The sequence below is a fragment of the Callithrix jacchus genome, chromosome 1, assembly GCF_049354715.1.
Source record: "Callithrix jacchus isolate 240 chromosome 1, calJac240_pri, whole genome shotgun sequence".
Classification (NCBI taxonomy): Eukaryota; Metazoa; Chordata; class Mammalia; order Primates; family Cebidae; genus Callithrix; species Callithrix jacchus.
The window spans coordinates 159,286,197-159,298,723 of record NC_133502.1 but is presented as its reverse complement, the minus strand read 5'-3'; the positions used below and the strand labels follow the sequence as shown (position 1 = coordinate 159,298,723).

Genomic DNA, 12,527 nt, shown 5'->3' with positions numbered 1-12,527 from the left:
GAGATCCCAAAATCTCATCAAGATATGCCTACATTTTGTTGTTTTTAACTAACTTTGTTTTGTAATCTATATAAACTTAAATCAGTAATCTGAGATCTTTCTTTTTAGGCAAAAACTTATCTTCTGTTTGGAGCTGTGTTTCTTCAGCTTTATTCTAATCTTGGATTCCTGGTGCATCTTGAGTTTTTTCCTATATGTGCCTTCTTTTCTTTTGTTCTTGTCATCTCTGACTCTCTCTTCTCTTCTTGTCTTATCTGACACTTCTGAGTGTTGGGTGAGTTTCTTGTCTTCTACCTGCCGTTTCAGTTTTCTGGAATTTTTATACTTCATTTCATTGCCTGCATTGATGTTTTTAATTCAGAAGTTGTTTTTCAGTTTACTCTGGTAGGTGCAATAATGGCTTCCAAAGATGACCATTACTTAATCCTGAGAGCCTGTGGCTACTACCTTGCATAGCGAAAGGGACTTTTCAGATGTGTTTCAGTTAAAGATGTTGAGATGGGGAGATTCTCTTAGATTATCTGGGTGGGCTTAGTGTAATCACAAGAGTCATCAAATGTGGAAGAGGAAGGAAGAAGTTTGAGTGTCAGCCATGTGAGAAAAACCTGACTAGTCATTACTGACTTTTGAAGATGACAGGTGGCCATGAGCCAACAGATGTGGTCAGCCTCTAGAAGTTGAACAAGACAAGAAAATGGATTCTTCCCTAGAGCTTCTGGGAAGAAACACAGCCCCGTCCTCTCTGTGATTTTAGTCCCATGAGACCTATTTTGGAATTCTGACCTCTAAGACTGTAAGATAATAAATGTGTATATTTATGCCACTACATTTATAGCAGTTTGTTAAAGTAGCAATAAAAAACTATTTCAGTGAAGCTTTTACTGATTTCTTTTGTCTCCATAATGACTTCCTCTATTTTCATTGTTACTATATTAACAAAACATACTGAGAACAAAAATCAGATGTCCCATCATTTAATCTTTTCTCTCTTCTTTTTTTTCCCTCCCATACATCTGCCTCAGTGGGAGGTGATTTCTTCCTCAGTGGGAGATGAATGTTCATCTCCTTTAATTACATTTTTCCCTGTTATGTTCCATAATTGTTTTTCTGTCATTATAGCCCTGACTATCTTATTGGCTTGTAGTCCAGTTGCAGTTTAATTGGATTTTCTCTGAACTATGTGGGTTTTCTGCCTGTGTCTATTAACTCCTGAAGAAGTAGGAAAGCCCATTCACACTGCCCTTCTGACTACTATTGGAGATGCTTTAAGAGTCTCCACTGCTTATTCTCCTGACCTGTTGCTTTCTGCAAACAATAAGAGAGGAGATTTAATTCCTCTATCAATTCAGTCCTATTGTCATAAATCTAACTGAAATTCCTCTCACTTCTTCTCAGGGTACCTATTATACCCTCCCTATTTTTAATTCCTGGTATATTTTCTACTCTTTCAATATTTAGCTGCTAATATTCATAAAATACAGAGTTCTCATCCAGAATCCTCTTAGTATAGGATTTCAAATCTGAAATAGACCTTATGTATAAGTTAGTCCAATTTCCACATATCACAGATGATAAAATTGAAATGAGTTATGTCATCAAATATGTATGGTTTTTATTATATTACCTTCAATTGTTGAGAGAAAAGAAATGGCATAGGACAGGGCACTTTTCTCTACCATTAGAGAAAATCTGTCAGTTTTACTCATCTTAGTACATTGTGGCTTTAAAAGTTAACTTATCCTTTTTTTTAGCATTTCTCTGTGGGAAGGGCTAAGAAGCTGCATATATCTCTGCTTAACTTTGTTGCTACTTAGTTCTCAGAAGTTGGAATGCTGTGAAATAATATATGCCTGATATTTGGTTTAAGCATTTCTTGATTCAGAGAAGGTAAATAGAGACTAATGAAAAGACGAAACTTTTATATTTGTCTTGACAAGGTTTAAATATCCTTTACAGAAAGGGAATTTGTAAAGTTTAAACATTTTTTGGAAATATCTTAAATGTATGAAAGAAATCAATATATATTTAGCATATAGTCCATGGAACAGTTAGATACTATACAACAATGAATAAGGAAGCTGGAATCTCTGCCCCTGTAGGGTTCCATAGCCTAGAGTAGAGGGGATTAACAAATAACTAAGCAGTTATGATACAGTGATTCCCTGGACCAGCAGCCTTGGCATTACTTGGGGCCCTACCTCTGATCTACTGATTCAGAAGTTCTTGGGGGTGTGTCAGCAATCAGTGTTTTACAAACTCTCAGGTAATTCTGATAAAGAAAACTGCTGTTTTCAGAGTTGGGGGGTGGGGGGAGAGAGAGAGAGAGAGAGAGAAGAGAGAGAGAGGAGAGAGAGTGAGAGCACAGCACATTAAATACAGCTGAAGCTGAGAGTTTGAGTCATTAATATCTTGAGTTGAGGCTGGGAAGGCAGGTAAGGCCTAATAAGATGATTGAAGCATCTAGACTTTTATCTAACATGCACTCATAAGCCATTAAAACATGTCCAGTAGGGAAACAGCTTGATCAAATTTGGTTTTTGTTTTTTTTCAAGACCGAGTCAGAGTCTTGCTTTGTCACTGAAGCTGGAGTGCAGTGGAATGATCTTGGCTCACTGCAACCTCCACCTCCTGGGTTAAAGCAATTCTCCTGCTTCAGCCTCCTGAGTAGCTGGGATTACAGGTGCCCACCACCATGTCTGGCTAATTTCTGTATTTTTAGTAGACGAAGGTTTTACCATGTTGGCCTCTGACCTCAGGTGATCTGCCTATCTTGGCCTCCCAAAGTGCTGAGATTACAGGCGTGAGCCACCATTCCTAGCCAGAAACAAGGTTCTTGAAACAGTAGGAAGGGTTGGGAGAGCACTTGGGTGACAGAGGTCACAACTTGTCTGCTATAACAGAAGAGAAGAATGGATTATTGAACAGATAATTTTATCTTTTTGATGGGAAAAAAAGTGACGAGGGAGTTCTAATCTGATTATTTTTATTTATCTCTGGAACTCTGATGAAGAAAGGGAAAATGGGGTTCAAAAGTTGGAGAATGATAGATAAGTTTAAAATAGTCGTTGTAGAGTATTATAGAATACATATAGAATATGTAGAGTAATAATTGGGGGGAACCAGATTATCATGTAGCATTGAAGTTCTGGTTGAGAATAGGCATCATTAATTTATACGGCATCAATCTGCAGATGAGTTGGTTTTCCCTAACTTTTCTCAGAAGCCTTAATGTACATGTGGAAATAGCAACAAATAGGATTCATCCAAGACTGATGCTATTCTAATATATTGTTTTGGAAGTACAATGGGATAAGGAGATGGAAAGATAAAGGCTTCTGCTCCCTTATCTAAAGGTTCCAAAATCCAAGAAACTCTGAAAACGAAGATTTTTCATGACTTATTTGGTTTCAGAACTCCTCTGAATGAATTGATATGAGGCTGTTTATGCCTTCATATATCAAATTTCATATAGGTGTTCATGTTTTGCTTTCTAAATTGTGTGATTATGGAGTGCTGCCCTAAACTCTGATGAGGATGTTATATTGTGTATGGAATATGAACTGTGTAACTGTTCTTAAAACCAGAAAAATTCTGAATTCTAAAGCAATCCTGGTTGGGCGCATTGGCTCACGCCTGTATAATCTCAGTACTTTGGGAGGCTAAGGTGGGTGGGTGGATTTCTTGAGGTCAGGAGTTTGAGACCAGCCTGGTCAACATAGCAAAACCCCGTCTCTACTAAGAAAATAAAAAAATTAACCACGCATGGTGATATGCTCTTGTAATTCCACCTACTTGGGAAGCCGAGGCAGGAGAATTGCTTGAACCTGGGAGGCAGAGGTTGCAGTGAGCCAAAATCACACCACTGCACTCCAGCCTGATCAACAGGGTGAGACTTTCTCAAAACAAAACAAAAAAGGAAGCCTGACTCCAGCATCTTAAAGAAGAGATTATGTTTCTGTGTTAGCAGTAAAGAGGATGAAAGGATATACTATGGAATCTAAGCTAGAGAAGGGAAAAAAAGGGGAAGATGGGCAGGGTAATCCACTGGGAAAAATAGAAGAGTCAAGAAAATGGGTAATTTCAAAGAACTGAAGTATTGGGGGTCAAGTGAGAAAATTAAAGAATGGGAAGTTGTGATGAGTAATCAGAATGTCTCTAATTTCCAAAGGGAGTCAGTTTTGGGTGATTACAATGTCCAGGGTGTGGCCATGGAGGTGGGCAACTGAGCTGTAATGGAATGAGGGATGAGGTCAAGAGAATGAGAGGTAAGAAAATTCGATGGATGACTCAGTGTGATGGCAAGATTTGGGATGGAACGGGACACTATGAGCCAAGTTTTTCTTCAATGAATGAGGCACTATGGAAGGTACAAACAATACCAAGATGTGTAAGACAAGGTCTTCACTCTTTCCCTGGACTGTGTTCTCTTTAAGAAGCAGACAAGTAAAGAGATAAATGATTATACAGTGTATTAAGTATGATGTTTGAAGCATAATCTAAAAGCAATTGAAGTCTAGATAAGGAAAAGAGACTTGAAATGCCTGGGTAAGTCAGAAGACTAACCACTTAATTGTTTCACATTGTTCCTGGAATTTTCAGTGTTTGGTAAACATTTATACACAACCTATGGATATTCAGTGGAATATTTGATTAATAATAGTGATTAAAAGTCTTATATATCTTAGGTAATTTATTAGACAAAAAGCAAAATAAAAAATGAAACAGTAGAATGTGAACTGTCTTCAAGATAAATTTTTCAATTTTGGGACTTCCCAGTAAGCGTAAGGCTTCAAGAATGACTTACTTTATTTGATGCATAATTTTTTAATTTCTCTTTTGTTACTTATTTTCTAATTTTGTTTACATAGTTTTGTTGACTATTATTTTATTTTATTTTTATTGATTTAAAAAAATTTTTTTTTTTGAGACGGAGTTTCGCTCTTGTTACCCAGGCTGGAGTGCAATGGCGCAATCTCGGCTCACCGCAACCTCCGCCCCCTGGGTTCAGGCAATTCTCCTGCCTCAGCCTCCTGAGTAGCTGGGATTACAGGCACACGCCACTGTTATATTTTAAACTGTCTCAGTTCTTTTTAGATTTAAGTGAGAATATAAATAAGCAAATATATTCTTATCAATGATACTGAAAAATAAGTAAAAATGTTATAAAACATTATCACTCCACACTTTAAAAAAATATACTGCATCTAATCTAAGTATATTTTACTTGCAGAGCATTGTCGAAGTGTCAGCTACTCTCTGGAGGTTACGTTGGGTCCTCCATAAAGAAAAAAATACTCTCATGTCATAGATTGGTTGACAATGCTATTCTGGGGTTAAGGAGTTGTGGGGGTAGGCAGTGCTGACCACAGGAATGTTGAGCAGCAAATGCTGGCTTTGGGCAAAGAACCTTTGATGCACAGTGACTTCTTTGAAATGTTGGGAATGATGGTCCTTGTGGGAACCTGCATTACAAAATGTCTATCCCACTGAGAATAGAAATGTGGAATAATAGGGCAATGATACCATATCTAGAAACCAACTGTGTTTACAGATTCCCTAAATAACAGGTCAAATAGATTTTACTATGGTAAATATTCCAGTTGCAATATTCTGCAACATTTTTGTCTGTCTCAAGTATTTTAAGCAAGATTTCTGGGCCATGTGGCTTTTCTAGTAGACTTCAGTGACATGCAACCACTGAGAAGAGACCTTGTCATTTATTTTACTCCAACCGCCTTTAATCTTGAGGATAGTAATATTGTGAGAAACGTTGGGCTTTCTACATAATCACAAGATGGTATACAGGACCAAAATGTTCAAATTCTTTGCTTTTGGTTTTCTGTTGCATGTGCTGTAGAAGTCTTGTGTATAGCTTTAAATTTGGGTCTGTGGCTTGATTTTCATTATCTTTTCTTTTTTTTTTTCTTTTAGTTCACAGCCATGAATGAACCACAGTGCTTCTACAACGAATCCATTGCCTTTTTTTATAACCGAAGTGGAAAGCATCTTGCCACGGAATGGAACACAGTCAGCAAGCTGGTGATGGGACTTGGAATCACTGTTTGTATCTTCATCATGTTGGCCAACCTATTGGTCATGGTAGCGATCTATGTCAACCGCCGCTTCCATTTTCCTATTTATTATTTAATGGCTAATCTGGCTGCTGCGGACTTCTTTGCTGGGTTGGCCTACTTCTATCTCATGTTCAACACAGGACCCAATACTCGGAGACTGACTGTTAGCACATGGCTCCTTCGTCAGGGCCTCATTGACACCAGCCTGACAGCATCTGTGGCCAACTTACTGGCTATTGCAATCGAGAGGCACATTACGGTTTTCCGCATGCAGCTCCACACTCGGATGAGCAACCGGCGGGTGGTGGTGGTCATTGTGGTCATCTGGACTATGGCCATTGTTATGGGTGCTATACCCAGTGTGGGCTGGAACTGTATCTGTGATATTGAAAACTGTTCCAACATGGCACCCCTCTACAGCGACTCTTACTTAGTCTTCTGGGCCATTTTCAACTTGGTGACCTTTGTGGTAATGGTGGTTCTCTATGCTCACATCTTTGGCTATGTTCGCCAGAGGACTATGAGAATGTCTCGGCATAGTTCTGGACCCCGGAGGAATCGGGATACCATGATGAGTCTTTTGAAGACTGTGGTCATTGTGCTTGGTAAGTTTTGTCTTGGCTGTAACTTACTTTATAGATTCCCAATGGCTTAACATAAATCACATTATTTTATGACAGAGGTAAACAATAGTATGAATATTCATCAGGTATGTATGCAGGAATTACAAGGGGATGAGGCACCTTTATATTAAATGTCAGCTTATGAGTTTTTCTAAAATTATAGAATTAGCATTAGGGAAACATGGGTCTCAGTGGTACAATATAAATGATGATGATGTAAAAGATGTCATTGAAGAGCTTGGCCATCTAATATTGAAAATACCAGAATTACCAATCAAACTCATTTAGTTTTTCTTACAACCTAAATTGCGAAACTTTTGCATTATGCTCTCCATATTACAGATTTTCAGATAGAAAGTGCTTTAGTAGAATATGAATATGCTTCCATATATAGTTATTTTTAGTAGTCTATTCTGTAATTGTTACTACATTATAGGTAAGTATATCAAGGTTTACTGAACAAAATGGATCGGAATTAATGATATTCTCTGATGGTCATCTTCATGAAAACTTCCTCTTTTCTTTTAATTTTCTCTTTGTAGTAATGATGGTTAATTTATATTTCATGGTGAGGAGCAAGATTTGTAGACTCAAATACCTTCTGCTTTTAAATAAGTATTGTTTTTCCTGGATGAAAAATTCATAATAGTGATCAAGAATAATATATTTATTCACTTATGTGTGTAGAAGGTAGTTAAAGAGCACCTACTATGTTCTAGGCTCTGTGCTGGCTCCTGGAGATATACCCATGAAAAGAACAGATATGGACATTTCCTTTGGAGCTTAGAGTGAGAATTTTTAAAAATAATCACCCAATGGAATTACATATTCTTCGTAGACTATATTCAGGTTAACATTTGATCAGCTGAAAAAATCTCTTTTAAAAACCTTTCATTATATCATCTTTCCCTATGGAAATTGAAAAAAACCTTTTATCACCTCCTCTTTCCCCACATAAATTCAATGGGAAGAGTTCATATAATTCTCTGTGCTCCAATTTGTACAGCATTTTTGAGTGAATGTAACATGGAATTATGTGGCTCCTCTGGAACTCTGGGAATTCCCTTAATTTTAGCCACCTGAAGGAGACAGGTTCTTAATGATCATTAAATAAAACAGATTGATGCATAGGGCCTGTCTATTTTGGTTAGGGTGAATGCATCCTGGACATCATTTCCAGCTATACTCGTTCACCCTCTTGTAGACCTGTGAGAATAATAACTAAGCCTTGGATTCATTGACACACCTAAAACCTTACCTAACTAACTGAAACACTGAGGACCCCATCACCTCAGATATGATATTGTCTTATTCCATCCAACGAAGATTAGTGAATTACCAAAATGGTTCCTCTGTATGTTTATTAACAAGACCTTAAGCACAGCTATGCCACATGGCCATATTTTCCATGATATGGATGAAACACATCTTGGTTTACCATGGATGGTATTTTTGTATGAAATAAAACATGAGACATTAAATAACATGAGACATTATACTTCTATATTGACTCAAATATTTGCTGATGATCTAAATGTTGGTTGACATTTTTTATATGCATGAACTTTTTCTATTACTGTGCTACTCATAGTTCACAGAATTGCCAGCAGCAAATGACTACTGAACTTGGACTACTAACCTGCCAAGTTCTTGTTTTAATTTTGACCTTTGTATAATATCTTCTGTATTTCAGTGTGCAATGTACTGAATGATTCATGTAATACTAACTTTTGTTCCTCATTGGGTTGTTCTTTAGGTTGAAATAATCATTTTGAGGCTATAGGAGCTAGTGTTTCCATGTACATCTGCCCTAAATGCCTCTTTTCCATGCCTAACCGCTGCCACTATACAACCACTAACTTTAAAATAAGAGATATAGTATTTAAACTAGTATACTCCACGAAGATCAAATGCAGTTGACAGCTTTGGAATAAATAGCATGATGTTTAAAGCTGTGAGATGGAAGAAGTGTTAGAAGAACACGGTAAATCCCAAGGTCAAGGTATCTGGTGAAGAAAGATGGGAATATGATTGTAATATAGGAAGTGAAATTAAATGGACTGTAGCCTTTTTGAGAAAAGTAGTGAGAATAAGAGAATGGGCAGGATGTGGGCAGGGAGTGGTTGGAAAGCTTAGAATAGGGAAGTCACAGTCCTAACAGATGTTTGTCAAGGCATGGTGCCTAATGCCATCGTACAATATGCTCCCCTGTTTGAATTGTAAATGTCCATCCTTAGATAGGCATGGCAATATGGAAGACATGGGTTGGTCTTGTCATAATGTAGGCAAACCCCCAAATTGGGGCTCAGCCTGGGAGAGTTTTTGTCTCTGCCCAGGAAGGAATTCAAGAATGAGCCAACAGTGAAAGAAAGCAAGTTTATTAGGTCAACTGTATACAGCAAAATGACCACTCTATTGGCAGAGCAGGGCTGTCTCCTAGGCAGGGTAGCACAGAGTAGCACTCATGGATTGCTGCCTAGCTATATTTATACTCACTACCCTCCCCTCCCCTCTCCTCTCCCCATTGCTCCCTTCCTCTCCCTTCCCCTCCCTCCCCTTCCCTCCCTTCCCTCCCTTCCCCTCTCCCTTGTCATTTTAGAAACAGAGTCTTGCTGTATTTATTACCCAGGCTGGAGTACAGTGGCACAATCCCAGCTCACTATAGCCTGGACCTTCTGGGCTCAAGCAGTCCTCCCACCTCAGCCTCCCAATTAGCTGAGAGCTGAGACTACAGGTGCATACCACCACACCCAGCTTTTTTTTTTTTTTTTTTTTTTTTTGGTAGAGACAGGGTTTTGTCATGTTGCACAGGCTGGTCTTGAGGTCCTGGGTTCAAGTGATCTTCCTACCTTGGCCTTTCAAAATGCTGGGATTGTAGGCATGAGCCACCATGCCTGGGCCTCCACTCTTAATACTAAATATAATTAAGCAGAATATTCATGAACTTCCTGGAAAATGGGAGTTCCTGAAACCATGTAAGGTTAACTTCCAAGTCATTGCCATCACATTTGTAAACCCTCATGGTGCTGGTAGGAGTGTCTGATGCAAATATATTATAATTCCTGGTCCTTGCTGATTCTGGTTGGTTTCTTTGCTACATCCTGTTTTGATCAGCAGGGTTGTGAAAACAAGTCTTGCTGACCTCCCACTTCAGTAGGAACAAGAATTCTGGTCTACTCGAAGTTCTCTTTGTAAATTAGTCTGTTGATAATCTGGTTATTTTACTTCAGTTTGGGCACATTTGGTTTTTAATATTTGTCTTCACTGATGGACGGCCAGCTTTGTGAGGGCAGGCAGGATTGTAATGATTTGTTGTCTTTTTTTTTTTTTTTTTTTTTTAGACGGAGTTTCGCTCTTGTTACCCAGGCTGGAGTGCAATGGCGCGATCTCAGCTCACTGCAACCTCCACCTCCTGGGTTCAGGCAATTCTCCTGCCTCAGCCTCCTGAGTAGCTGGGATTACAGGCATGCGCCACCATGCCCAGCTAATTTTTTGTATTTTTAGTAGAGACGGGGTTTCACCATGTTGACCAGGATGGTCTCGTTCTCTTGACCTCGTGATTCACCCGCCTCAGCCTCCCAAAGTGCTGGGATTACAGGCTTGAGCCACTGTGCCTGGCCTTTTGTCTGTTTTTTCCACATTGCCTGTCACAGCTGTTTGGTACACAGTAGGTACTCAATAAATGTTGAGTGAATGCATATGATGACAAAACCAAGTTTCCGTGCCTTCAAAACTGAAGAGCAGAGCCATAGTGAATCCACTACAGTAAATGCCACTTTATTCAGCTATGTGGGAGCCAATCCTAGAGACTCTCTTACGTTCCATGCTTTCTAAAATACAGCAGCTTGGAAAACGCCTAGCTACAATGGGCGCTCAGTAAATAATATGTTTGTTTTAATTTCATTTATTCTGGGAATGATCAAAATGACCCCTGGGTTTTAGACCTATTCAGTCTTCATGATCAAGAGGACAATTTGTTGTTCAGCAACTGAATTCCTATGAGTTAACTTGTATTAAAATAAAAAGGCACCTTTGAAATTAATGATGGGCAATATCAATGGCTGGTTTTTAGGCATGATCTTGTATTTAGCTGCTTTTGAGTGAGTACTGGACCTTAATAATTATTTTTAGTTGTGAAATACTTATGTGGCATAAATCATGTGCTATCTTAGAAATCAGTATTTGTATATAACAACCCTATGGAGTATAGGTACTGTTATTGATTTGTTATCCTTATTTTCCAGATGATAAAAACTGAGGTAAGGAGAGGTTAGGTATCTCTTCCACCACCATACAGGTAGTAAGTATAGGAGCTGGGATTCAAGGTCAGGTGCTTGGGTTTCAGAGCCCAAGTATTTTTCCCTCCATGTTATTCTATTTCTCTTTAATCAAAACAACTAGCAGCACATGCTGTATTTAGTTATGACATTTGAACAGCAAGCCGTGTGCTATTAAATTGAAACACTGTGATCTCATTTGTTTCTGTTGAAACTGCCTAGCCTTGCTGCCTGGGCTTTGTTTCCCTGGGCAGCGAAAGCTTTTAAGGGAGGAATCTTTTCTTCCTTTTGCTTCTGATGACTCTCATTTCATCCACCCTTTTCCACTGTTTGTTGTTACAGCACCACTAACGAATAGCTTCTGATTGAGGGAGGATTTTGTTCAAGGTATAGTTAACTTGAAGGTTCATTGTCCTAGCATGAAGTCATGTAATCCCCTCCCTAGGCTTGAAGTCTCCCTACTTGACATTTTACCAAGAATTCCTTCTGAGTCGGTTCCACCATTGAATCAGAGTGGCAGTCAAACTGTTCTTCCTTATTTGACCATGGTGTGTCTTGAATTATAAGTCCTTTCCTTTCTGGCTGTATTCTTTGTGATGACACTTCTGCCTGGGATGCTTAGAAAGGAGGAAAACCAGAATTTGAAAAGAGAAAATCATGGTTAAGTTGTGGAAATTTTTACATCTGAATCCTGGGAGAGACATAAAGTAAAATGAATCCAGGTGTGGCTCATCTCTTTGGGGAGAAAGGGAGACAAAACACTGTTTTTCTAGTTTGATCTGTTCTGATTGGAAATGATCACCATGGAAGCCAAATTACTCCTTATGTGTTATATACTCCATGCTAGGTTCAGTACGCAGCCCTACTCTTCTGTGTTGTGTATAATCTTACATCAAGGAGTTACATTTTCCTCATTCTACTTTGAGGGAACTGAATTAGGATAGGATAAGTAGCTTGTCTAAAATCATTCTTTTTGTAAGTGGCAGAGCTGGAAATCAGCTGTCAGATTCTTGTAGACCATGCCTTTTGGTCACAGGACATGGACTTTTCACATACCATGGAGACTGTCACCAGTGATGACAAAAGTGGGAGTCAGATAAGTTTAAGACCATTGTTTTCTTGTTCATTCTGATGAAAGATTTAATTTGGCTGTATCCTGTTAGTAAATCTGTATGTACTTCTTTGTTTACTTCAACAAACATATTGTTGAGTGTTATGGTGTGCTAACGGTTAAAAGAACATTCTCTGCAGAGCTTATGATGTAGTAGAGAAGACTAAAAAAGAGCTGCAAAGCACTTGGGTTCCTGTGGTAGTAGAGTTATGGGCAGAGAGGGATGACAAGTAGAGGGAAGGCAGGGACTCCCAGAGGAGGCAATATTGAGCTGAGTCTTGCTGGATGTAGAGGAGCTTGCCTTACTGTAGCATTGGGTGGAGGAGAAGGTGACCAGGTTATGAGCAATGATGATAACCTTTGAGGAACTCAAAGTAGTCAAGTGTATAGATTAATGTATAGTGGATATGCCAGATTGAGTTTTGACAAGAGGGCCAAAATC

The 12,527-nt window shown here is 38.8% G+C and overlaps 1 protein-coding gene across 5 annotated transcripts in view; it reads left to right on the top strand.

Annotated features, from left to right (window-relative positions):
• LPAR1 (lysophosphatidic acid receptor 1) overlaps positions 1-12,527 on the top strand; it is a 173,384-nt gene that overhangs the window by 99,019 nt on the left and 61,838 nt on the right. For all 5 annotated transcript variants that reach the window (XM_009001171.5, XM_035254517.3, XM_054258823.2 and 2 more), the window contains one exon: positions 5,932-6,679. In XM_009001171.5, the coding sequence (XP_008999419.1) occupies positions 5,932-6,679 (748 nt within the window). The remainder of the gene's footprint in view (positions 1-5,931; positions 6,680-12,527) is intronic.